General features: G+C 42.9%; 1 protein-coding gene across 3 annotated transcripts in view; it reads left to right on the top strand.

The window, feature by feature from the left end:
• The window catches only part of LOC148040975 (inorganic pyrophosphatase TTM1-like), a 138167-nt gene that overhangs the window by 109215 nt on the left and 1171 nt on the right, over positions 1–27781 (top strand). For 2 of the 3 annotated variants that reach the window (XM_087675280.1, XM_087675283.1), the window contains 5 exons: positions 10948–11142; positions 11258–11380; positions 11641–11747; positions 11958–11999; positions 27606–27741. In XM_087675280.1, coding sequence (XP_087531406.1) covers positions 10948–11142; positions 11258–11380; positions 11641–11747; positions 11958–11999; positions 27606–27741 — 603 coding nt within the window. The remainder of the gene's footprint in view (positions 1–10947; positions 11143–11257; positions 11381–11640; positions 11748–11957; positions 12000–27605; positions 27742–27781) is intronic. The other variant, XM_087675284.1, reaches the window with a different exon arrangement.

Here is a 27781-nt window from a genome sequence, read left to right on the forward strand (position 1 = left end):
ACATAGATAGGGATACACACCCTATTTCTAAACCACCTTATAAGCTAAGTGAAACACAACACCAAGAAGTCGAAATACAAATTAAATATTATCTTGATAAAGGGTTTATACAACCCAGCAATTCACCTTGGGCTTCGCTAATTTTATTGGTAAAGGAAAAAGATGATTGTATGCGACTTTGTGTTGATTGTAGAGCACTTAATAAAATAACGGTGAAGAATAAATTTCCTATGCCCAGAATGGAGAATCTTTTTGATCAATTACAAGAGGCAAAATTCTTCACAAAGATAGACTTAAGATCAAGCTATCACCAAGTAAGAATTAAGGCACAGGATGTTCCTAAGACAGCATTTTGTACTAGATATGGGCATTATGATTTTTTGGTGATGCCTTTTGGTCTCACTAATGCACTAGCTACCTTTATGAAGCTGATGAATAGTGTGTTACGGCCCTATCTAGGACATTTGGTAGTAGTCTTCTTGGATGATATCTTGATCTTTAGTAAATCAAGAGAAGAGCATTTGGAACACTTACGATAAGTATTCCAATTGTTAAGAATACATTCCCTTTATGCGAAGAAAACTAAATGTGAATTCTTCGCACAAGAGGTCAAATATTTGGGGCATATTATCTCGAAAGAGGGAATCAAGATGGATCCAGAAAAAGTAAGGGCAATTATTGAATGACCATCTCCAAGGAACCTGGAAGAGTTGCAGATCTCCCTAGGTTTATCTGGATTTTATTGTAGATTCATTCGAGATTATGTCAAAATAGCTGTTCCAATGACAGACCAACTTAAAGGGAAAGGGAAGAGCTTTAATTGGGGAACAGACCAAAATGAAAGTTTTCAAAAACTTAAGGTAGCTATTACTACAGCTCAAGTAATATTAATTGTGGATCCCAATAAACCATTTGTGGTTGAAGCCGATGCCAATGATAAGGCGATAGGCGTGGTCTTATTACAAGAAGGTTGACCAGTTACTTTTGAAAGCAAGAAATTAGACCGTGCAAAACGGAATTATTCTGTTTATGAGAGAGTTGTATGCAATAGTACATGCAATGAAGAAATGGAGGCACTATCTGTACTGTGCCAAACTTTTGATCTTATCGGATCATGAAAGCATTAAGTGGCTTAATGACCAACCGGATCTACAAGGGCATAAAGTCAGATGGGCCGAACTCCTCCAAGAGTTCGACTACGAAATAAGGTATAGAAAGGGTAAGTACAATATAGTGGCTGATGCACTCAGCAGAATGCCCATCATAAATGAATTGAGTTTTACTCAGTTCACTTCCGATTTACTTGAATCTTTGAAAGGGAAATGCCAGGTTGATCCGGCATATTCCAACATATGGGAAGCAATAAATAATGGGGATCCAAATGGAAGAGTCTCCACAGAGGAAGGAATATCTGAGGATGTTCATCAAGGAAATGGAGCATCGGGGGTTGCTCAAATGAGATTTAAGTGGAAGAATTTTATCATTGATAATGGTTATTTACTCTACAATGGTAGGGTATGTGTCCCGAAAGATGAAGAAATAAGGCACCAAATACTCTTTGAGTATCATGATACCCCTAGTGCGGAACATCCAGGAGTTAATAAGACTTATAGTCTTATTAAAAGGCAGTTCTATTGGCCTAGAATGAATAAGGACGTCCTTGATCATGTGGTCAAATGTAATAAATGCCAGGTTAATAAAGCTGAAAAATTGAAAATGGGAGGACTTCTCCACCCATTAGAGATTCCTTTGGGAAAATGGGAGAGTATCTCCATGGACTTTATTGTTGCGTTACCCAGAACACAGAGGAGGCACGACTCTCTGTAGGTGATTGTGGATAGGTTAACCAAAATGGCTAGGTTTATTCCAACTTCAACTGATGTTAAAACACCAGAATTGGCTAGATTGTTCATTGAGAATATATACCAATTGTATGGCCTTCCGGCAAATATAGTTTCTGATCGAGATAGGAAATTTGATAGTCAATTTTAGCGGGCTGTATTTAGGAAGTTGGATACTAAACTTAGCATGAGTACGGCGGACCACCCGCAAACGGATGGGCAAACTGAAAGGGTTAACCAAATCCTTGAAGATATGCTCAGGGCATATGTAAGTAAAAGGCAAACTAATTGGGAAGAGTATCTACCGATAGCAGAGTTTGCATATAATAGTGCCAAGCACTCTTCCACTGGATATAGTCCATTTATGCTAATGTATGGGTTTCTGCCCAGAGCTCCTCATGCAATGGGACTGCATAAGGAAAAGGTTCAGGCAGCCAAGGACTTTTTGGAGGATATGAATAGTATGTTAAAATTTGCTCAAGAAAATATTAAGAAAGCTCAAAATCGAGCTAGAGCTTATGCAGATCCTCACCGAAGAGACATCTCCTTTGAAGAAGGAGAATTGATTTATCTTAAGGTGCATGAACAAACTAAAACCATGAAAACGGGACGATGTCCAAAGCTTTCACCCAGGTATTGTGGTCCTTTCACAATACTTAAAAGGGTGGGAGAACAGGTTTACAAGCTCCAACTACCTGCTGGTAGTAAAACACATCCAGTTTTTCATGTAAGTAAGCTAAGGAAGAAGCTGGGTGATTTGAATAATCTAATCTTAAATGATAACATTGAGGAGCTATTAGATGACCAATCTAATCCAGATGAACTAGAAAGAATATTAAATGTTCGTAATAGACGAACAAGGAATACTATTTATCAAGAATATTTGGTCAAATGGAAAGATTGTTCAGAAGAAAGCTCAACATGGGAGCGAGTAAGTACTTTAAGGAAAAGGTTTCCCAATTTACAGTTGGACCTTCCAAGTATCGTTTTCGAGGACGAAACCGATTCTTAAGGGGAAGGAAATGTTACATTAATAAATGTAACTTATGGGAGACAGGCACGAGGAATGACCGTCTGGGGGCCTTGGGCACCCGAACGGGGTCAAGGGGAGCCTAGAGAGTAAGTGAGTCTAAGAATAGTAGGACTCACCTAAAGCGGACGGCTAGCAGTCGAATTAGGGAGAGGAGCCAGCAATCTTCTAGGCGAGGTTGGGAGGTGAATGAGTAATCTCTCTCGTGCTGTTCAAACGAAGAACCGGACAGAGGGGGCACCGAATGTTATCAAAGACTTTAAGACAGTCGATCTTATACATTGGCATTTTATTTTTTTAAACATGCATTTGTGCACATTTATGCCTTTTTGATCTTTTGGAGTGGTTGACTTTGGATCCACCATATGCTCAATGGCTCATATCGTAGTCTTTTGACGTAGTCTCCCTTTTGCTACCACCTACCTTTTTTGATTTACTGCATTCCCTCCATAGCATTATGCATCACTGACACTTAGGAGTGGTTGTGATGGCTTTTTGTTTTGTAATAGTCTTGGGTTTGACCATCCCTGTTTTTCCCCTAGAAGAACAGATTACTCAATAGGACGAAAACTAATTGAAAAACCATACTTAATGCTAAATCAAAACAAAGATTACAAAGCCCTTAAAAAACAAGAAGCAAAGTTCATTGTGGTTCCCTTTGCCTTTGCACATCCTAGTAGGGCATTGGGTAGCTGGCAAGCACCCTTTGTCCGATGCCTTGGCCTCTTTGGGGTGATCACTTGGGCTCCCTTAGCAAGATAACCATCACCTCTTTAGTCTTCATGGGTTGTTGGGCAAGCGATATGCACTCTTTGTCTGATGCCTTAGCTACTTTGTGGTGGGATGCCTTCGGGAAAAGAAAAGAAAAATGGGGGCTTCTATAGTCCCTTTTCGGTTTCAATTTTGGGCTTGAGAGGGGGTGTTGAGCTAAAAATACATTAGCTTCTTTAAAACTGCCCCAAATCATGCTTAATTAATGAATTAAACCTCTTTATTAAAAAGAAATGTGTTCCTAGAGAGTGTCTGTATCTTATAAGCACAAACCCGATTTGGGAGGATCCAAACTCTCTATAAATAGACAGGCTAGGTTGTTCACCATTCATTCGTGATCTTATTTTGCAGCTTGTATGTGGCTTCTCACTGCTGTCCACACTCGCACATGGAGGATATCTCAACCAGAGCTATCCACTATTGCTTTCTATGATATGGCTCTTGTTGTTTGGCCTTCTGCTGCTATTCAAGGCTGTTTACAAGCTTTCCAGCCTTTTGTCTAGCTAGGCAACTACAGCTTGCACCTTTCCCAACTGCAACTTGCTACCACGTGGACAAAAATCTGCGTTCGCTGCACTCTACAACCAGCCGCATCTGTGTTTTGCTGTCCCCGAAGCTGCCTGACCTGCCATGTCATCATCCACATTTGTATTTGCTGATTCTAGGGCTGCTTGATCTGCCTCATCATCATTTGGGCTGCATTTACGAGATTTGCTGCATTGACAGGCTGCTATATCATCAATATATGCTAGTTCGTTGTCCTTCTGCTCCAATTGCCTACTTTGTCACTAACCTAGTCTTCATAGGTTACATTTGCTGCTGCTAGACACATTTAAAGGCTGCATGTGCGTCTCTTGATTTGTCACAATACAACACTCTCTTTTGCTCATTGTGCTTTGCCCTGGTCCCTGAGACATAGGAGTTTGGGGTCAATTTTCACCTTGCATAGTGTGTTTATTGCATTGAGCATTGTACCTATTCATTCATTCATTCAAGTTTATTATATTCTATGTTCATTGTCTCTGTGTTAACCCTAATCCTAACATTGTTTCTTTATTAGTTTGTGTATTTGTCATGTGATTGTGTTTGTGTTCCATAGACTAGCATTTCTTTACAATTGACTCATCGTATTATTAGGCATCTACTACAACCATAGAATTGTGTACAAGTAGTGGGCATAGATAGTAATTGCTAACAAATCCTTAGCCCACCCATGCTTCGCCCTTGTAGCATATGCTCTTGAATTCGGCTCTTGATATCTGCCCTTTGCTTCATTGTGGAGCCACGATCTAGAGTGTTTAGTTCAAATGGACGAGTAGTAGTTTGCTTCATTTGGAGGGGCTAATAAACCATCCTCGCAATCCCTAGATCTATGGGTTGCAAATTTTCCATCTCCAGAGGGAATGATAACTCTCCTTGACTTGCAAAGTCACTTTTTGCTCCTCATCATCTTGTGGCTTTTTCTTTTGCATAGAGGTTACATTCACCTTGTTTTAGTTGAGATTCCTTTCCCTTTTTCTTACCATTTTTCATAGTTGTCAAGTATAAAAGGTATGATACGGTATGGTATGATAAATTACGGTACTAATGGTACCTTATGATTTTATAAGGTATGGTACGATATTAGTATGAAAAAAAAATTACATACTTTTTTTAAAAACCATAAATCATTAAATGATAGAACACATTTAATGTTGAAATAGCCATTTCATTAGAAAATAATATGAATACATGAGGATGACTATTGCGGTCTGATGGGCTACGCAAAATATGCGATACAACTACAATCTAGTGTATTATAGTGACATCATGCATGTGGATACAATGATAGTAGATATCTGATACAAAAAAGAGAGAGACCTATGAATCTATGATGAGGCATCACTATCATCATTATCATCAGAACCATCTGAGTGCTCATCAAGAGAGTCTGAGGATGACTCCTCGGCATTGGATAATAAGACACACTCATACTCATCCTCACTGATAAGGTTACCATCATCATCAAATGATGGATTCCTAGGTAGCGACTGTGTAGGCAAGGGGGGAGGGATGTCATCATGAGGCACAAGATGTGAGCCACTAGAGCCCTGCCTTACATATGTCTACAAGTCACTCGAACCACCCCTCCTCAATGTTGAAGCGCCTCGAATGACCATGCCCCTGCTACCATCTACTCGAACTCCTCAACCACGAGCACACTGACTACGAGTGTCATGAGTATTTGTTGCTATAAGCTCTCTATAGACCTCTGTAAAAATCATCTCCTCCTCCTCGTCCACCTCTTGATGTACAGTCGGAAGAGTGTCGCCCATCAACTTAAATGTATCAACATTCACCTACACAATGCAGTGATGCACGTAAGATTGTAAATGCTGAAGTCTAAAAAGTATAAACTTCAAAGTTCAAAGTTTAAAACAATAAATTTTAAATTTTATGGTTAACTGTTTAAACTTTACCTGCTTTGGACTACCCATGCTTATCATAGCCCTCATCATGCGTAAGTTAGTGCGGCGATAGACTAGCTGCTCTAACTGTCGTGTGCTAAGACGATTGCGAATCTTTGTGTGAATAAGAGAATAGGCACTCTAGCTTCTCTCATTTGCGCCCTAAGAGCAATCCTGAGCAAGAACCCTCATGGCCAAGGGCTGAAGGGTCTCCAATGTGTATCCAAAGTTTTGCCACCAAAATAAAGGCTTTACAAGTGACTCTCTCCTCCAACAAGTGGGAGAAGTAAAAGCCACATGCCCTCTCTGAACTGCATAGCATCCTAACTCCTCGAGCACTGCATTTTGGTCATTCACAGGGACCACACAAATCAAATAAGCAAGCTAGTCCGAATGGAACTCTCTATCATTCATGACGGTTGGCGACGTGTAGGCCGGATGTACCAATGCGGCAAAACCATGGATGGGCTTATGCATCCATGCCCATCTCCTCTTTGCTATCTCTAAAACATGTGCACACACTGTCTTTGTGATCATTGTACAAGCACATGCCTCCACCAATGCCGCTCTAAAGAAGTGCTGAGAAGGCCCATGGTGGACCCCTCGCAATCACTCGTACGTAACACCCTATAAAAGGGAGTAACGACATAATGACAACGATAGAGACTTTTTGTCAAAACTGCTCATTAATATGCAAGCATTGCATGGCTTTGGCCTCCTCTGTCTCATGCTCATTCCACTCATTCCATAGAGTGGATACCACTGTCTGGTGGAAGGCTGCCAACTGCATCTCATAAATGCACTTCAGCAATAACCACATGTAAGCAAAGCGATTTGAAAAAGGCTTCTTCAACTCCAGTGTTCTATGCTCATGATACATCGCAAGCACCTTTAACTTTACCGTGAAGAAGGTGACAATTGATATAGCTTTGCGGACCACCCTCTTTACCCACTTGAGCTTCCCAATGTCCTCCGCGAGCAAGTCCAAACAATGACTTGCACATGGAGTCCACACAATCGTGGGAAACTCGGCCTCAAGCAAATGGCCCATGCGCCGATAATTCAATGCATTGTCGGTAACAACTTGCACCACATTTGAGAGGCCCATCTACAACCATAATTTACAAATTACAAGTACACTAACAATACTTGGAGGCTAGAGAGAAAAAGAGAGTTGAGCCTTTCAAGTTTCAACTTTCAAGATTCAAGAATGAAAAGAGATGAGGGTTGGGGACCGGGGGCAAGGAGAGAATCAATATAGATATTAGAGAAAAGTTAAAATAGGAAGATAGATAGTTATGCTCAAATCAATTATCATAATGAAAGAAAGTGAAACAATTTTAAAAGGCAATGTATACCTCAATGATAGCTTGTCGAATGTGACGGTAGTTAGACTTCTTTGTGTCCTCTCCACATGGATCGTGTATAAATTAAAGGCCTCATGCTTCTCACGAGTCATGGTGCCGATGATAGATAAAAAGACCCGAGAGAGAGAGAGAGAGAGAGAGAGAGAGAGAGAGAGAGAGAGGGGAAGAGTGAGATGCTTTTTTTTTTCAAATAAAGTGTGGCTAATTATATTACTTTTAAAAAAAACCTGAATACAAAGAAGTGCTTATGCTCAACAGACTAGCTGGAGCTAATGTAGAGTCACATCTATATTAGATGTACAAGCCTCTCGAGGCGGTCTAGGGGGGGATGGGGGCAAGAAGCCATGGAGGGGGGGTGTATCATCATCTGGGGCTACCTGCTTGCATCACGAAAAACAGGTCCTAGCCGTCCTAAGTGTGCATGAAATGACAACAAAACTCCTGACGAGCCCTGGAGTCGCCTTGCACCTGGTCCCATTGGCCGCGAAGGGAGTGGATGATGGAGGTCTAGAGCTCTGCTAAGGTCGCCTATACTGAAAGTCTCTCTCTGCCAAAAGCCTCCTGACACCGCGCTTACCAGATATGCCATCTAGTAAGACTCCCTATGATCTCCCATACCTCAGAGCGGTCTGCTGTCTCAGAGCGGTCTGCTGTGGACTCCAGCACTTGGCAGATGGATAGAGCCTCCAAACCGACCACTGCACATGACCTTGCCTCAATAATGAATATTGTGTCCTGCATCCCGGCCTCCTATAGAATGTGACGGCCTTGGCTGACTGCGTGCAAGTAGAAAGCTCCCCATGAGATACATCCAAGGCTGGGTGCTATACGGCAAAGGATACAGCATGCTTCTCTCCACACGAGCTACACTGCCTCACACGACCAAAGGCAGTGCTTTGGGGTTTCCAGAGGCTATTGTGTGCAGCACTTACAACCTCCCTCCTACGGTAGGATCAGTGCTGTACAACGTATGGAGACAACTATGCCTCCATCAGTGCTGTACCTTTTTCTTTTTCATGGAGGATCCTTTTGAAATTTGGATTCTCCCTTTTTCTATTTAGACATATCTAATAGGTTAATTAGGGTACTGTTGTGCCACTGTTTTGGTCCTCCTGTGTCACTTGAGAGACCTTAAGCTTCAATGTGTCTCTCCCTCCATTGCAACAACTGAAATGATTTTCTTGATTCCCTCTAGTGCTCTCACTAAGATCTGTTTATGCAACCAATGACAAGGGGTAGAAAACCACCAACACAAATGAGAATGCTTTCATAAAAAGTGGTAAGGATTCTTTGACGTGATAGAGAGACAATTAATTGTTTAACTTCATATGCTTTTCTCAAAACTGTGAATGCAATCAATCATAAGCAGTTCGATTGTCGATTTGTGTGAACAGCTTGAATGAGTACCAGATTTGCATTCTTGTAATTGCAGTGTCAAAGCTCATCTTCGTGGTGCTTCATTAATGGGGTCACCTTTTGGCGACACCATTGTCCCCCATTTACCCTGCTTGTCCTGATATTCTTGTAACTTACTGATCCATCAACAAATCAACCTGCTGCAAGTTCTCTTATGAAAATATCTAATGGAGAAGCATAGCAGTGAAGTTGTAGGCCACTCCATTGCAAATGATGTCTTTCTATTTGAGGGGCTTATTTGGTATGATGATTACTCCTGACTGGTACACTGCTATGTGCACTTTTGTAGATTTAGCGATAGATGAGACCTATTTCTTGCAGAACAGCAATTTATCAATGAAGCCATTGTCCAATCTGTTACACCTATAAGCCTCAATTTAGTTCTCAGCACCAGTTGACTCAGAATATATGAAATATGATATAAAAGAAATCATTTATTTACCTTAATTTAAGACACAAGGATCATTAAACAGTTTATCTATCTTTTCTTTGTAATTAATACATCTATCAAGTTGAAAAGACAAGATGACTTCCCCTTTTAAATGATGTTACTAGTGCTGTTGAGCCCACCTAAATGTGGTTATTACTGATACAGAGTCAAATACATGACATCAAAAGAGTTGGACGAAGTTCAACACTTTAGCTGCAACCCTACTGTCCAGTTCTTTTGTATGCAGATTATATTATGCTTATCTCTGAATCCCCTGAGGTCTTACAGCAGCATTTGGGTGCACTACAAACCTTTTACACAGACAGAACGCTCTCAATGAACTTTGTTAAAACTAAGGTTATGGTGTTCAACACTACATTGCCTTGGGTGACCCCTTCAAAGTAACAGTTCACTTTTGGGAGAGAGTTGAGATTGTCAGGTCTTATGTATATTTAGGTGTAACCTTCAAGGACCACATTTTTCCATGGGAGGGGTAGTAGAAGCTAGGCTAGCATGAGGTTTCGCAGAGCCATAGTAACATGGGACGGTGGCCATTTTCTAGCTTCTCATCCCAGCCACATCCCATCCCCACACTGTCCAGCTTTCATCCCCATGTTAGAGCCCCCTCTCATGGTGATAGGAGATGGCAATTCCTGTCCTTGTCCCCATTCCCATCCTCATCCCCTAAAGCTGTCCCATGTTACTATGTTCACAGAACTAGGGGCACTTGAGCGACAATGTACATATATACAACCCCAAAAACCATGCACCAAACTATGGCTTATTGATATATTGGTCACCACAACAATACTTCTTTACAAAGTAGAGATATGGGTGCCTAGCCTCTACCACATGAGAAGAGGGCTGCTTGTAGGGCAAGGACTAGGAAGACGCTTCTATGATGGATGGCAGCCCATGGAGAGACTATTGGTGATGCTGTTAGCACTTATGATCAATAGTAAGTAGTCAATACCCCATAAGATTGTCAAAGCAAAATTAGGCATTGCACCTTTAGTCATAGAGGTCCTCTTCAAGGTAGTGATGTTCCTTTAGAGACTATGGATGCTCCTACAAGTGAGATACCCTTGCCTAGCATTCATGTCCTCCAAGCTGCTAAAAGTAGAGGGAAATGCATGCTGTGGCAATGCCCAGATGTGCACTTGGTTAAGCCTACATGGGATGAGGATAGATGCACTCCCATGTTTTGACTACAATCTTGATTGTCCTACAGTTGGACTCAATCACATAGAACTAAATGGAGTGATCAGGATGGAGATTGGATATTGAGAGGACTTGGGTGAGCCCTATGCAATAATTAGTCACAAAGATGGCAATCTATGAGACACTTCTTGCACCTCTCCCATGACTGAACTTTCGCACGCCCATCATACATGGACAGACACCTCTCACATAGCCTCGGACGCACAATTGGTTAGATTCATACCTCATCGCATCAGCTTTGCATGGAAATAGAGGCTAATATATCTTTATTTCTTCCTTTCTTTAAACTACAGTATGACTGTTATTTGAGTTGAGTTGCCAGGGAAAAATCACGCAGTATTTTGAAATTTCTTCTCTTTTTCCTTTTAAGATTTCTAATGATTATCATTTACTCAAGCCACAAATTACAATTTTTGTTTTGCAGGAATTTGTAATTGACAATCCTTTTATCATATCTCCTAGAATAACATTTGAAGTTAGTGTTCGCCTTCTTGGAGGCCTGATGGCACTTGGGTATACAATAGCAACGATACTAAAGAGGACCAGTCAAGTCTTTTCAGATCAAAAAGTTTCTGTCAAGGTTGACAAGTTGGAGCAGCTAGAACGGAAATATGTGCAGGTACACAAGTAGATCTTTGAAACCTACCATTTGCCTGAGCATGGTGGAGAATACTTCTGTTATCATGGAGAGAAAGCAAGACATATTTCAAATAATACCATTTCTGTTTTCTCAGGTGCAAGGAAAAGATAGAAGTGTCGTTGCTGAAGTTGCTAGAAACTTAGGTTTGGATGGATCGTACATACCTCACTCATACATTGAACAGATCCAATTAGAAAAGCTGATCTCTGGATTAATGGTAAGGATACTTTTGTGATTCACTATTAACAAGATTCAGCATTTTGTGTTTATGATGTATTTAGCAGTCCTTCACAGAACTTTTTTGTGTTTCATATTTGACCTCAGGTACTTCTCTGAGGTGTTATTATATTAATAGAATCTTCTTTTATTGGGAAAAAAATCAAGATTCAACATTCTTATCATGGTTCCTCTGCATGAAAGCTGTTAATGCCTGTGATTGTATGTTGCTATATGAGATGGTAAATGTTTGGTTCACAGGCCCCATCTGAGGATTTGAAGTCCAAACTGAGTATTGATGAAAACCTGATCTCAAGCCCGCGGTCTTTAACTGCTTCAATAACGACCAAGAAGGCTGGAAGCAAGAGGTATGCACTGCAAAGTCAAAAACCCCCAACAAAGCCACCTGCCCCCCCAAACCGAAAAAGCTCAAACAACAAAAAAAAAAAGCCAAAAAAACAAAACTGCACATTGCTCTTCCATTTCTTGCATGGAATGGTAAAGCTTCATCATAGTAAAGCCTATCTAACTACTGTCCTGCAAGTTCACAAAGTGATCATGGTCCTATACATTTGCAGTTTTAGCTGGATGCGTGATAAAGCCAAGGATATGTCTTCCAGGTACTATTCAAGTCTTACCATTTAGTAATAAAGGATATATTTTCCAGGTACTATTCAAGTCTTACCATTGAGTAGTAAAGGATGTGTCTTCCAGGTAATATGAAAGTCTTACCAGTTAGTTGTGAAGTGCACAAGATCAACGTGCAAAATATGGTGATGCCAAAGTTTTGAAAGGGGACAATACTGACTTTGGATGCTGAAAAGAGATTAGATATACCTTCATTAGCAGGATTGGTCAGGTTCCTGCAACCCATAACTGCTGGCGAGGAATGTCTATGTTAGGTGAAGTGCCTGGCCTTGTAGAAGACGGGTTACACTTCAGGCTTGCTGTGCATCTTATGCAAAGGTGTCCTGTACATTGATTGCTTTAGGGGAACTGGAGATACAAACAAGCACTCTTAGAAGACCCGAAACTACTTAACTTCTCTCAGGCATAGCCGAAAAAGCTGGAGAGGGCAGAGAATTAGGCTCAACTCAGGACAGACTTTTGACACAGCAGAAGGCTTAGGGATAGTCCTGATCATGAAGCTGAAAGCAAGAAAATGAAGACTAAACCACACAATATCTTCCAACTCCTAAACCTTATGTTTATTATCATAATTTCAAGTCTCTCTCACTCTCTCTCCCAACTTACAAGATGAGTATGCAATTCCAAGAGCATCTCTCTCTCTCTCTCTCTCTCTCTCTCTCTCTCTCTCTCTCTCTCTCTCTCTCTCTCACAAAAGAATGAAGAGTCTTTGTGTTCATCCACCCTACACTTTGCTTTGCTCTATGGTGTATTACATATACACTCCCATCTGTCTTCTAGTAGCGCATTGCGCATGTTGTGTATGAGGTTTTACCTTGTTACCCTCATATATTCATCCTATTAACTCAAGTGACATTGCTATTTTAGCTCTAAACATGTGTTCTATTATCTATAATCCAAAATAAACAAGTTTTTGTTTTTTTTTTTTTCCTCGTACTAATATCGTATTGTACCTTATAAAATCATAAGGTACCAATTAGTACCGTATTTTATCGTACCGTACCGTATCCTACCTTTCATACCTGACAACCCTGGCTCATTGTAATTTAGCTCAACATCCCCTTTCATGTCGAAAACTAGAACCAAAAAGGAACTGCAAACAAGGCTAACTCCTTTTCTTTTCTTTTCTCCAATGTGTGCCAAAGCATTGAGCGGCAAAGAATGCACGTCAGTTGCCCAATGATCTACCAAGCCTACAGAGATTATGGGTATCTTACCAAGGGAGCGTAAGTATTCACTCTAGAGAGGACAGAGCATCGGACGACAAAGGGTGCTCATTGACTGTGCCAAGTGGCCTACTAAGTCCTACAAAGGGGTTGATAAAAACACAATTGACTATCTTTTTTTTTTAATGGCTATGTTCTGTTTTTCAAAAGATTTATCATTAAGTAAGGATTTTCAAAAAAGTTTTTAATAGATTCAATAATAGTACCCCAAAGCAAGATTGAGATGGTCAATCCCAAGACCTTCAGAAAACAAATAAACCTATCCGAACCACTACTAGATATCAAGGGCAAAGGAAATAGGTCAAGTGTGGGAAGCATCTATGTTGAGTATGTGGAGAGACAAAAAAAATGTGTAGATAACAAGCTAGACAAGCTAAGCAAGCAAGGGAGATTGCCTTGAAGATCGCCATGTGCAATGCCACTAATATGATGGGGCTAGAGTCAACCACTCCAAAGATTGAAAAGGAATAAATGCATACGGATGCATGGTTATATGAACAGAATGCTAATGCATTGGAGTTATGCAAGAGGGAGCATGCTTATGCAAAATGCGATGCAACAGTACCACATTGGATAGTCCCTTTGCAAGGGAATTGTTCACTTGCCCAAGCGCTCCTTTTACAATCACGGTCATCCTAAAAATACGAATGAAGATACAAAGTGCCATATACATAATGTTTGAATAAAAAATGTAATCAACATGCTATCACATCAAGAGAAGAAAGCTTCCTTATCTCAAACTTAAGGGAAAGTTGGGAGGGAAGCACCCTCTCCCCATCAATCCAAACAAGTTGTTAGGAATAAAGGATCGTCGTGCCTTTTACGATATTCGGGTGTGCACGCACCCTTATACATGTACTATATATATATTATCAAAAACCTGAAGTGGTACTTGGAGATTGTATCAAGTCTTGTGCTCTCTCTCTCTCTCTCTCTCTCTCTCTCTCTCTCTAACACATATAGGACCATCATGATTGGGCCAGTTTTGTCCAAACTTTATGGCACGGTGATGGAGGAGGAGCTCAGCATGCTGGCAGAGAGAGAGTGCATGCACACACCCGGACAGGCAGGGTTTAGACGGGCATTTTCTACCATAGACCACATCTTCACTCTCCGTTGTCTGATCGACTAGACACGAGTGAAGAAACAGAGATTGTACTGTTGCTTTGTGGATTTCCGCAAAGCCTTTGACACGGTTCCGAGAGAGAGGCTTTTCAGACGCCTACTTGATCTAGGGGTGGATGATGACATGATGTGGGGTATTTATGCACTATATGAGCGGGTTACTGGCAGAGTCAGATGTCCGGGAGGTATATCAGATCCCTTTCCAAAACTAATTTTACATGGTGCTCATGCTCCTTTAGATCTTTTGAGAGTATCAAGATATCATCCAAGTATATAACTACAAAATCATCTAGATGCTAGAACAATAATAATGCGTAGAATTATTGCCTCTGGAGTCTTCATCATGAGCAAATAGTTAGTAAAGACAATAGGATCCACCTAATCTAGGGAAAATAGCCAAAATGCAATGGCCAAATTCAAGCATTATCACATTGAGGGAGAGCCTATGTACTACAAACTCAAGTTGTGTGTGCCCAACAGTTGGGACCTCAAGAAGAAGATTCTATAGAAGGCCCATGACGATTCGATAGTTGGGCATCCCAGCTATACAAGGTTGTGTTTCTTTAGCCAAGGTATCCCAAGAATGATTGGATTTATGGGATTGGATATGACATTAAAGCATACACAAGATTTATGATTCCTAAGAGTTACCACATGAGTGGTCAAGTTTCCTTGGTATCTCCAAATGCTAGAGGTCTTCCATCCACGACTTCAGCTGGTGTAGGATTAGTCTTTTGGAGTACTGGAATTTGGTAGCTATTCACAAGGCCATCATCAATGAAACATGCAGAGGCTCGGAAGTCGACCAGGGCTTTGAGGGAAAGGATCTTTCTCGGCAAGATCATGTAGATTGTGACAAGGAAAGTTTCCATGGATGTGGCTAGGATCAAGAGGCCCTTTCTTATATCAAGGTTCGGCGGTTGTATAGTCTCGTTTACAACCGGGCATCCTCCTTTTCCTGCTCAAGGATGGTTGCAACAACTCTTGGGGTTCTTGCCTTCTTATTTGGGTAATTTAGGACGATGTGTCCAGGATTTCCACAATATAGACATAGATGATTCTCTTTTTGTCTTTGTGTTTCTTATGGGTCCAAGGGCTGAAATTTTGTATTATCTATTTGCATTGGTTCAGGCTTTGTTTCTTCTTTGATTGGAGCTGGGCTCCATTGGCGAGGCCTTAATTCTTCTCGCTTTTCTTGCTTTCTCTTGAGCAATCTATTATCACATTAGATGGCATGCATGATAAACTATTGAGTGTTTTTACCTCAGGCATAATGAGCATGAGGTCCTCGATGTCATCTTGAATATCCCATTTGAACTGGTTAATAAAATACTCCTCATGCCAAGTGAGTTCATACATTAATTGCCTAAATTCAAATGTGTAAGGAGAGGCAAGGGGTTACCTTGTCGTAGCTTCCAAAGTTTTGTTTTTGCTACTTGACCAGTGTCTCCATCTCCAAATTTGGATGTGAGCTTGCAAAGAAATGCCTCATAGTTATAAAGTACTGGCATATTTTTTTCCAAGATTGAGGCGAACCATGATAAAGCTTGACCATAAAGCAAAGTCCCAATGAATCCCACCTGGGAAGCATCATCTAGATACCTATCCAATTGCATGCGGATATAGAGCTTTACTTGTTGTAGGAATCCCTTGAACTTCAAACGATCACCATTGAACTTCTCTGGCATGCTGCTCTTGGATTCTCTTGTTGGGGGTTGATAAACACGCGGAATCATCTGATCACTTCCTCTGTTGTTTTGCAACTCTTGGATCTGGTCTTGCATCTCTTAAAGTGCAAGGCCTAGATGCATAGGGTGTTCTATTTGAAGTTGCGCATGTCGTTCATTCAAGTCTTGAATTTGTTGTTGGATGTTTTGAAGGGAGGCCATGATCCTTTCAAGGGACACCTCGATGGTGCTCAGTAGGGCTAGAAAGTAGTCTTGTCAAACTGTTATCGGAGCACTAGACTATACTCGAGAGACTAGACTATGCTCGAGAGACTAGACTATTCTCAGTAGGGCTAGAAAGTAGTCTTGTCAAACTGTTATCGGAGCACTAGACTATGCTCGAGAGACTAGACTAGATGCAAGATTTGTTACAAGAATACCAATTTCAAGATAATCTTACGTAGGGACACAAGGTACAATGATAACTTAACAAGATATAGAAAATCCCACAACCCGAGATGGTAGGTATAGACAACAGGACTCAATAGGATATAAAGGATCCCACAATCCGGGACCGCAGGTATAGATACAAGATATTAGAATTACAAGATCTCCCGCAACGTAAATAAACAAGATACAAGACAGTACTAGACAAGATCTTGTACTACGAGATTACAAGGTGACAAGACAATAGGAGTATAATGGAAGAAAAAATAAGACTAGATGCCATGACTAGACAAGAATTAGAACCGAAACTCGAAGTTACTTACTTGGAGATCTCGACTTCTTAAGCTCCCAAGATTGGCATTGGCAAGATTGAGGAGCTCTATGGAAAGCCCCTTCTTTTATAGGTGTTGGGTGTTGGAGGGTGGTTAAAGATCTTCTAGAATGTTCCATGATGATATCATTGATGATACAGGTGATGACATGGCATATCTTCTAGAAGGTTCTATGATGACATGGCAAGGATAGGAAGGATGGGTTCGCATGGTTGGCTCGAGGATGTCATGTTAAGGATGTGTTCGCATGGGATATGGATTCATATGGCATGAGCAAGAATTAATCCGTGCACTTGATCATGGCATGTCCGTAACACTATACTAGTCATTGTGACCGCATGAAGTTTACTTCAGGATATGTATTCACGTTCATAGGGGGAGCAATCTCTTGGATATCCAAGTTGTAGAAGTGTGTTGCATTGTCTATTACAAAGGCGAAGTATGTGGCTACCACTGAGGCATGCAAGGAGGCTTTATGACACTGGAACACTCCAAAGGGATTGAAGTAGCAAAAAAGATCCCCACGAAGAAGGAGTTCATCAATGCAGCCATGGAGGAAGAGAAGAGGAGGAAAATCAAAGCCCTCCATGTCAAGGTGGTTAGGTGGAAAGAGGGAAACAGCCCTATGGAGGATGCCAAAGGCATTTGTGAGAAAATGGGGGTGGAGGATCCCTTCCTCTTGGAAAAGGCGTGGAGGGTAGGCAAGGAATCAGACAAAGGATAGCCCCTCATCCTGAAATTTGCAATGTGGAACTGTAATGCAGCCATGAGAACAGATGTTGGACTCTTCCAGGAAACCTTCATGGGTAGGGACATAGTCATATACACAAAGACACACAAGAGCCCGAGCACACACCTACCAACAATGAGAGGCTACAAATGGGAGTCAGTGTACCGCCCTCGAGCCAGATCCCGGGCCAGATCCCGAGGGGGGACCAGAGAGTTGGGGGGGAGTGGCAGTACTCTATAGGAAGGAGCTATAGCACATCGTGCAAGTCATGAAGAGAGATGATGAAGCCCGTTTCATTTGGATCAGGATACATACAAACCACGCACGAGATATATATGTCGTAGTACGCTACTTTGCCTCGGCAAATTCCCCGTATGCGACACAGGGACTTCAACGCTCTACTCGAGCATAGGAGACGTCCTGCTGATGGGGTACTTTAACGCTCGCACAGCGTAGAGCCAAGTCCCCTTCTTTGAGAGCAAAGACCACATGTACCGAGAGCTGGCACCAAAGGAGTTGGGGATCAGCCGGGACATCACAGGACATAGCTGAGTGCACAAAGTATGGAGACTATTTACTAGCACTAAGAGGGGCACACGGACTAGCCATCCTTAACGGCCTGGCTAGATGGCCTGGGTCTGGCGCACTCACATGCTTTCCACATAAGCATGCATCCAAAGGTTTGAGAGGAGTCAGTACAATGGACTACTTGTTAGAGCCGCCCACCGTGATCCCGAACATACAGGCCTTCAACATCTCACCATGCCCACTGGCGGTAGCCGCAAACCACGCATACCTCCAATTTAGCATCACATGTAATTACGAGGATACCTCCCCAATGAGCAACTCTCAAAGATTTCCCAAATACCACTTCACCAAGACGACGGCGAGTGCCTACTCAAATCATTTGTACTAGAACCTATAGGAAATGGACCCACACACACCCCTGGAGGAGTTCACGACACAATTGACCAGGACCCTTCACACATCAGCCACTTCGTACTCCCCCCACACACGCCCAGGACATATACACACCGCCAAGCTCGCACAATCTTCCGTCGCCTAGTGCGAAGGAAGAAGTGGGCATACCTATCCAGGCTAGAGCACGAGTTTATTAGCTATTCCTAGGGCAAGACAGCAAGGAAGCGTGGAAGGCATTCCAAGCACCCCGAGTAGAGACAACCATTACCTCCCCCACAGACGTGGCATAGCTATGCCACCTCACTGTACCACGTGCCAAGACAACCCCCCTACCTCAGACGCCAGAGGACAGGCCAACTGCCTCCACCTTCTTCAGGACTAAAATGATCTGTGATGCCATTGACGAACTCCAAAATGGTCGAGCCCAGGACCACGCGGGACTAGTAGCAGAACACCTCTCATTCGCTAGAGATACAATCGCCCCCCTCTTAGCCCACCTAATAAACAGGGCACTACGTGAAGCCTTCCCTGCCAGTTAGTCAGCTAATACAATAGTACCAATCCTGAAGGCCGGAGACCCCATGGTTCCCACAAACTACCGGACGGTCATGGTTGGCCATGTGCTGGCTAAGCTCTACGAATCCATCTTGGAGCATGAGCTAAGCAAATGGGCAGAGACACACCAACACCAAGCACGGGGGCAAGTCGGCTTTAGAAGAGGCTACTCTACACTTGACCACATCCTCACACTCCGAGCCATCATTGAAGAGAATAGGGCACAGGGAAAGCGGGTGTATTGCTGCTTTGTGGACTTCTGCAAGGCCTTTGATACAGTTCCCCGAGCCAGATCATGCAAAGACTGTAGGCGCTCTAAGTCCCAGGAGAGATAAGATGGGGAATCCTAGCTCTATACGAGTCTGTCACTGGACAGGTCCGAGCACCAAGATGGCTGGCAGAGGAGATTATTAGCACTATTGGGATAAAGCAGGGATGCCCCTGCTCCCCCACCCTGTTCAGGCTCTACATCGACGAGATATTAGATTATGTGGACAGACTTGGAGGGGAGGGGTCCTGCTTGGGGGAAACATTGATACCCATGTTATTATATGCAAATGATATAGTTCTCCTCTCTAGCACGTCGGAGGGACTGCATTGCCACCTAAACGCATTACAAACCTTCTGCCAGGATAGGGACCTCAGAGTGAACCTGGGGAAAACCAAGATCATGGTATTCAACACATCCACCCAATGGATCCGCCGGTCAGTGCCCCACTTCAAATATGACTTCAAATATGGAGAGGATATAGTCGAGGTGGTTCAAAAATATGTTTACTTGGGGATCACATTCTCAGGGCCGAGATTCACCCTAAGGAAGGCCGCAGCAGACAAACTAACACGCGGCTACGTTGCCCTGTGATCCATGGAAAGCCAATGTGCACGTCTACAATTTCAAGAACCTCCGACGAAGCTATGGCTCTTTGATACCTTGGTCACATCAACACTTCTGTATAGGGTCCCAATATGAGGGTCTAGCCTCTACCATACACAGCGAACCACACAAGATCAGCCACTGGCCGAAGGGGAGGAGAGATACGAAGGATGGGAGTAGATGGAACGCCTCCTGGTGATGATGATCTCCCGGCTGATTAGGAGTAAACCATCAGTACCACACAAGATCGTGAGGGTGGCAAAGGCCCTATCCTAGACGGTGACCTTCCTGCATAAGCTTTGGAGCCTACTGCAACACAGGTACTCCTGCCTCGCACTAGAATCATTCAAACAACTCGCATCGCAAGGGGACACTGAATGTTGGTACTCCTGGCTGCAGTTGCATGGGCTACACAGGTACTCCTGGCTGCCTCGCACTAGAATCATTCAAACAACACAGGTACTCCTGGCTGCAGTTGCATGGGCTACACATGGACCACCTCTTGCCCCTACAATATAGTCTGGACTACCTCCACCTGAAGATTAGCCGAGAGGAGCTGAACCGCGTCATCAGGGTGGATATTATTCAGCTACACATAGCCAGGACATGGATGTTACCGGCCGAGGATCTGGGGAAGAAGATGGCCTTCTACCGAGAGCACCTCTTATGCCTCACACATTACGACTTCATTATACGCCCAAGATACATGGATGTACACTTGTCCCATGGGTCCAAAGTGGCATCGGGCAACTCCATACGTCATCACACCAGCTACGGATCGAGACAGGTAGATACAGAGCAGACTCTCTCTCCCAAAGGACAAGATCCGCCAACTCTGTCTACTGGAGCCAAAGACAGAAGAACATGACATATGTAGATGCCCAGTGTACTATAAGATCAGAGGCCGCTTCCACTGTCTCTTCAAGGAGGGATTTGGACCACTCTCCCAAACACTAGACTTCCCCAACCAGAAATGCCTCAAGCTTTTCCTCCTGGAGCTACGCCGACATAGAGATTGCCTTCTATAGGTCCAGGACACCAAACAGCTAGGAACACACAGCAACGCACCCTCCAAAAGTTCTACAAACCCTCGGCCACCCCCTCTACAACGAGGACTGCAGCCAACCAACTAGTGGCCCCACCTCAAGGAATCACCTTGGATAGAGCTACAAAGAGAGACAGAGCTCACCGCCCACACCCAGCATGCCCATGCCCCCACAGGAGACATAACCCACAGATACAGCAGATACTACAGTGCCACTGGGGAGCCACATCCCACCACTTCAACCTCTCCATGCTAGACAAGCCCATGCATGACATCTTAAGATGACCACGCTCCATGAGCATTTCCACACTACACTTGAAGTGCATCTAGATTGTATCGAGTCTGTATACCATTTTGTATCTACTTCCCTAGTTCACCATAACACTAGATAGTATCTTTATTGCAACTTGGAAAACTTTTGAGACATTTTATATGTAACCTTTTGGTCTCATAAGCCAACTTGGCCTTTTGTAGACATTAATATAACTTTCTTTCTTTCTCTCTCTCTACTCTGCATGCACTCTCTCTCATTGTGCAAACCACACCATCGCATGTCTCGATCCTTGTGCACTCACCGTGCCATTTATGGTGTTCAAGTATGCACGCACCCTTACACATGTACTATATATGTTATCAAAAACCTGAAGTGGTACTTGGAGATTGTACCCATGTCGAGTCTTGTGCTCTCTCTCTCTCTCTGTCACTCTCTCTCACTATGCAAACCACAACATCACGTGTCTCGATCCTCGTGCACTTTACTAATACAAGTAGGGGAGGAACTACCCAAGCCGATCTCGGGTAGTAAATACTAAAGCATCGACGCATTGACCACCTTGGTTAATATGTGTGCAAATTATCTGATGAAGGCACAAACTCTAAGCGAATGATACCTGTCTTAACTTGCTCTCTAGTAAAGTGGAAATGTACTCCAGCATGCTACGTTTGAGGTGTAATGATTAGCAGGTTACCAACTCATACAATTACACTCCGGTTGTCGTAGTATAAGACAGTCAATGCAACACATGGAAACTGAAGCACTACTAGTAAGCTTCTTAAGTAGATGGCCTCTGTGGTGCCATCAAAGAGAGACCTATACTTAGCCTCGGCCGTGGAAGCTGCCATTGTTTCCTACCTACGGCTAGCCCAAGAGATGGGAGTTGTATCCAAGGTAAAGATGTAGCTGCCATGGAAATGTTGAATGTCAGTATATCATGCCCACCAATCAAAATCTATGTATTCTTGCAAACATAAACCAAAATCGTAAGTCATGCCATCAGAATAGGTACATCTTAAATATCTCAAAACACAAAGACATGCAATCTAGTGTGACATCCTAGGTATAGTGACATACAAACTGAGCAAACTGATTGAGTATGCTAAATCTGGCCTAGTACGAATTAACCAAAGACACTTCTCTACTACAAATCTATAGGTGTGCTACTCAAAGGGCTGACCCAAGATATCCTTAGACAACTAGATAGTAGGATGGAGAGACATAGCCATAGGTTGTGTCTGATCCTAGCAACATTGTGTGAAGAAATACCCTAACGCAGAAATATAAATAAAAGTGTACAACAAAGCATAAACTCAAAAAGAACACAATTCGGGTTAGGGTGACTCAAAGACAATGAACACTATGGAAATCTGAATCAATGGCTAAATGCTAAATATACAATGCTCATATAGCAAACAAGCTTAATGGATGTAGACAACACAAGCAGCTTCGATTGAGATGTCCTCCGTGAACGGGGTATACCCAAGCCAATCCTGGGTAGAATATACCACAACACCGCCGGTCTTAGTCAATATGTATGCAAAGCTGTTAAATGAAGGTACAAACTCTACATGTATGGTGTCTAGCTCAACCTACTATCTAGTGAAGTGGAAGTGGACCCTCACATATTGTGTCTATGGTGTAATGATCCCATTTCCCATAAGATGACACTCTAGTGTCTCAATAGATAACAGTGGGAGAGTCGCATGGAAAGTGAAGTGCTACCAATAACTCCTCAAATAGATAGCCTCCGTAATACCATCAAAAAGAGTTTGATGCTCAGTGATTGTGACTAATGGTAGACTAAGTGGAGCACTCCAGATGATGAATGCAAGATCTAGAGGTGATGCCAGGTGTGTAGGATTGCCGCCTGATGGGTGGATGTGGTCGCTTGCTATGTAGGACTGACGCTAAGATGTGGGGAATCCTCCAAGTAGCCGAACACAAAATGCAGATTGACCTAAGATGACACCAAGGTGAGAGTGATGGTCACCTTGCTAGAGGAGAGAGAGAGAGAGAGGTCCACCATTGAACCACAATGTCTACATGAAGGGGTATGAGGGCAGTGGAGAGGTAGGAGAGAGAAGGGAAGAATGATTGAAGTGGTGAAGAATGAACAAAGCAATGGCCTATTTATAGGCCTCAATTGTCTAGGGCGGTGCACCACTTGGTGGATGCCCACTAACAAATTGAATTGTGGAAAGTGAAGAAATGGTTTCTCAACACCCCCTCTCATGCTCAAAAAGGAAGGAAGAAATTGGAGTAAAGAGAAATACGAAGATGTAGAGGATCGTGAAGATCCAAGATTTCCACTTGAAAAATAACTTACTGTAAGGAACAATAGATGGGATGAACTGTAGAACCCGAAGCCACTAGCTCCATAACTCCATGCTGGAAGGAATTTGAAGGTCTTGTCACCAAGTCATAGCCTCCAAGGCCTTGATCTAGATGGTATCTAAATCCTAGGTATCAAGAGGAGAAATGACTACTCGAAGATAGCCATCCCCGAATAGTAAATGGTGAGTGAAGAACTTCATGATGAGTAGGTGTCCCCTTTGAGGGTGGAGAACAGGGGTCCCTCCTTTGAAGCCGAAGAAGTAGGAGCCCCTCTAATGGCAAAGAGAGTACATCCTCTCTGAATCTCCCTCTACAAGAGATAGGGAATCTAAAAAATCATGGAGCGGACTGTAGAACCACAAGTTGTCGAGGTGGCATTCTTGAAACCCTAGAAGAAGTAGAAGCAACCTCCACAGCATATTGCAACAGTCGCGAAGAGGTTGTGACACCTAACGATCCTTTTGTTACTCGATAGGACTTGGTGCACATCAGAGATGTCTTATTGCCTTGAGCATAAAAATCTGAAGCCAGTGCTGAATAAACTCTATGGCCCAAAAGGGAGAGGTGGCACTTCAAGTACCTGGGGCAAGACACATATACTCTAGCAATGTAGGGAGCAAAGGTCCATATTAGCAAGCATCGATGGGGAGTTCGGTGATGCCAAAAGAGGAGCATCTAGTTGTCTATCCATCTACTTGTGGAAAAGTCATAACACCAAAGTGTCAAGCTATAAAAGGAAGGGTGGGAGGGAGAGGAATGGTGCAATGAAAATGAAAGGGGAAATCAGAAGATGATGGTGCATCCACAACTTGTTTTTGCCTTCTCTGATGAACAAGGTCTTTAGCTCTCTAAGCTCATGTGCTTTGATACCATATCAATATATCTAACGATGCAGAGAGACAGTAAGGTTCGTAGGGAGAGAGACAAAGTGTGCATGGCAAACACTGAGAGAGAAGAGAAACTCAAAAACTCAAAAAGAACCTAGTGATGATGCACTGAATCATGCTATGAGAAGGAAAGCTGATACAACAAAGCCGAAGCTTAGAAGATAACTGCATTGTCTTGTCTGAATCAAGCGGTAGCACTTTTGCGGAATCTGCGGAGTGAAGGGAGCAAAACATAGTCCTCCAAGCAGTGGGCTATCGAAGTAATCACTAGAAGACGAAGGACAACTATCAAGGGAGCAAACCGCAATCCTTAGATGCCGTTAGAGATGAGAAAGATGATCACTAGATGTCGAGGGAGCGAAGCATAGTCCTTGAATGCTAAGGTCTAGAGGTGACACCAAGTGTGTAGGACTGACACAAGGTCTAGAAGCGATGCTAGGTGTGTAGGACTAACACCTAACGGGTGGATGTGGTCACCAATTGTGTAGGATTAATGCTAAGGTGTGGGGAATTCTCCAAGCAATAAACACAAAGTGTAGGCTGACCTAAGATGACGCTAGGGTGAGAGAGATGGTTGCTATGTTGGAGAAGAGAGATAGATGCCCACCATGAAGCACAATGTCCACCTGAAGGGGTGTGAGGGCAGTGGAGAGGCAAGCGAGAGAAGGACAAAATGTCGGAGTGATGGAAGAAGAGGGGTGAAGCCCACTGACAAAATGACTAGAATGAGGACACCAATCCTTTTTGGAGCTATCTATGTGAAACCCTAACTAAAGTGTGGAGCTAAAAAAGTGGTTTCTCAACACTCTGTTTATGCACCAACAGTACCCAAGCCAAAAGTATTGGACTTATGCTTGAGAAAGTATGCCCACATGTAACGAGAATGATAATCCATAATCAAAAAGAAGTATAAGGCGCCATTCAAGGCAGCGATGGATATCAGCCCACAAAGATCAACATGAATCAATGGAAGAGGCGCCTTAGCTTGATGTGTAGACTAGTGAGGGGATGGGGGTACGATGCTACTTCACGAGTTGACAAGCTTTACAAAAATCCTACAATAACTTCAAGCAGGGAAACCCATCAACCATCTGTCGACATGACAACTCATAAAGAGAGTTGTATCCAAGATGTCCTAAGCAAAAATGCCAAAGGAGCTCAATCCTCGTAGACTCCCGTGTAGCGGCTAAAGCCTAGAAGTGGTGGAACTTAGAGCCCTTGGCTATCTGCTTGGAAAGAAATTGTCATGTGGTATACGCCATTAGGTTGTGCCTCATCGTGAGCAATCACTAAACTAGTCTAAGAGTCAAGAACCTTGACTATGGTCACTATGAAAAAGACTACTCGACCCAGCCGGCAAAGGTGTTGAACGAATAATAAGTCCACCCCTAGTTGGGGGACATAGTATACATCATCAAGCATAGCGCGAATTGGACCCTAGTTAGTGGCAAAAGCGACGCGATCATGAGCTTGAATCATGACCAAGGAGTATTCTCAACTCAGACATGCCCAGCCGCAAAGGCTCGGGAAATGAAAATGTCCTTGATGGGGACCATTTGATGGGTAGCTCCACTGTCCACAATCCAAGGGCCTAAAAACTACAAACGAGATTGGGCTAAATGAAGGGCAGCATGCCTATTTATTGAAAGTTTCGGGACCTCGTACTGCACACTGTTTTAAAACTCTCTTGAACCCCGCACCATTTTAGGGTTCTCATTCATTAAGTATTTTTGGGGCTGTTCAAGTGGATTATTCAGCGTGTAATGCTTATGTTAGCTCAACATATTGTTCCATCAACTGAAGAGTGTATAGCTGGTGTGACACAAAAATACATCCCCTAGATTGAGCTACCTAAATCCCTGGAAAGGAAGGTAACAAATTGAAGTCAGCCATCTCAAAAGGAGCACAATGTTGGGCCTTAATTTCTATGATGGCAACAAAATCTGAGCTAGTGATAAGTCAGTCATCTACGTGCAACAGGATATAGCTGACCCCTCTAAACACTCTTTTGAGAAAGTTGACTAATTTGTTGTACTGACGTTTTTTACTTCCCTCACCATTGGGCACTGTAACCAGCCCCTTTCAGTTTGAGAAGGTTGCATTTCCTCTGCTTGAGGAGGACCAGAGAAATTAGAGGTTGTTTGGGAGTAGTGAAGGCAGGTAGGTGCAGGATTTTTCCACTAGCACTTAGAGGGTAAGCAAAGCAAAGAAGTCAGAGCGTCAATAATTGTAAGAAGGATCGTACTATGCAGACTTCTGTTAAGAGGAAGAAAGGTGAGGCTCAGCACAATGCCAAGCATCAAGGCTGCCAAGGTTTGGGTTCTTCTTTGGATGGAAATCTCTTATTGGCAAAGCGTGTAGAGGCAGGAACCGTGTCACAGCCAAAAGGGTGCTTTCATCCTTCGACTATAAAGGACCTTCTATTATGGTGCTAGCCTCATATGTCCCTATCTAGATGAGATTGAGTCCTCCTTGGAGCACCTTCTGAGCAGGGATCTTGAGGCTGCATGCAGGTACAGATATGTTGCAGGCTAGGCTGTTGAACAAAAGCATCAGCACATGCTACAATACAAAGAGGGAGCTACTCTCGTGTTAAAACAGGTCATAAAAGGATGAAAACTGGCAACAGGCCATGTGATGAGGCTTTCTGTTGACCTACTTATCTCCATGCTTTCAGTGCAACCTCCCAGCCGGAGATGACTGGGGACATCTCCATTGTGCTCAAGATAGGCATTCATCTTAAATCGCCTCACATCTCTGGCTGTGACCAGAGAAATCCAGGTTCTGGTACCCTAGACTGACTTTAAGGTTCTCCTGAATGGAAAAGGACTTTGAGATGAACTGATTCCCTGTCACTTTCAAAATTAATGCTGCAACTGGACTGCTTTGCCATGGCATATGGTGTTTTTCAATGAGAGTAGCTGTCTAACAAGTTTATCACAAACTGGAAAGTCATATTCTTATATTGGCCTGCTTGACTACATAAAGTTATTAGAGGATGTGAATGATAGGGCATATTTACTTGTCTTTTCTTATCTGAGTTTGATGCTCTTTATGGACTTGTAAGATTGATTTGTTAGCTTTCCCACTTCTAGCTATGGTATAATTTGGTTACACATCATGCCTCTTGATAACCCTTTTCTCTTTTTTATTGCTAGTTTGCCCAGTGCTCAAGGTGTTCCTCAGCAGACCCGCTCAGACTTTCTGAAACCAAAGCATCCTTGGGTAGAGGTCAATGGAAAACATTTCGAAGATAGAACTCTTGATTCGCCATCACCCTTATCTACTGATCAGGTGATACTTATGTAGTAATACCAGCTAGGAGTTTAAAAGG

The sequence above is a fragment of the Lygodium microphyllum genome, chromosome 1 (genome assembly GCF_053477565.2).
Source record: "Lygodium microphyllum isolate KBCC chromosome 1, Lygodium_microphyllum_v1.1.10, whole genome shotgun sequence".
NCBI classification, from domain to species: domain Eukaryota; kingdom Viridiplantae; phylum Streptophyta; class Polypodiopsida; order Schizaeales; family Lygodiaceae; genus Lygodium; species Lygodium microphyllum.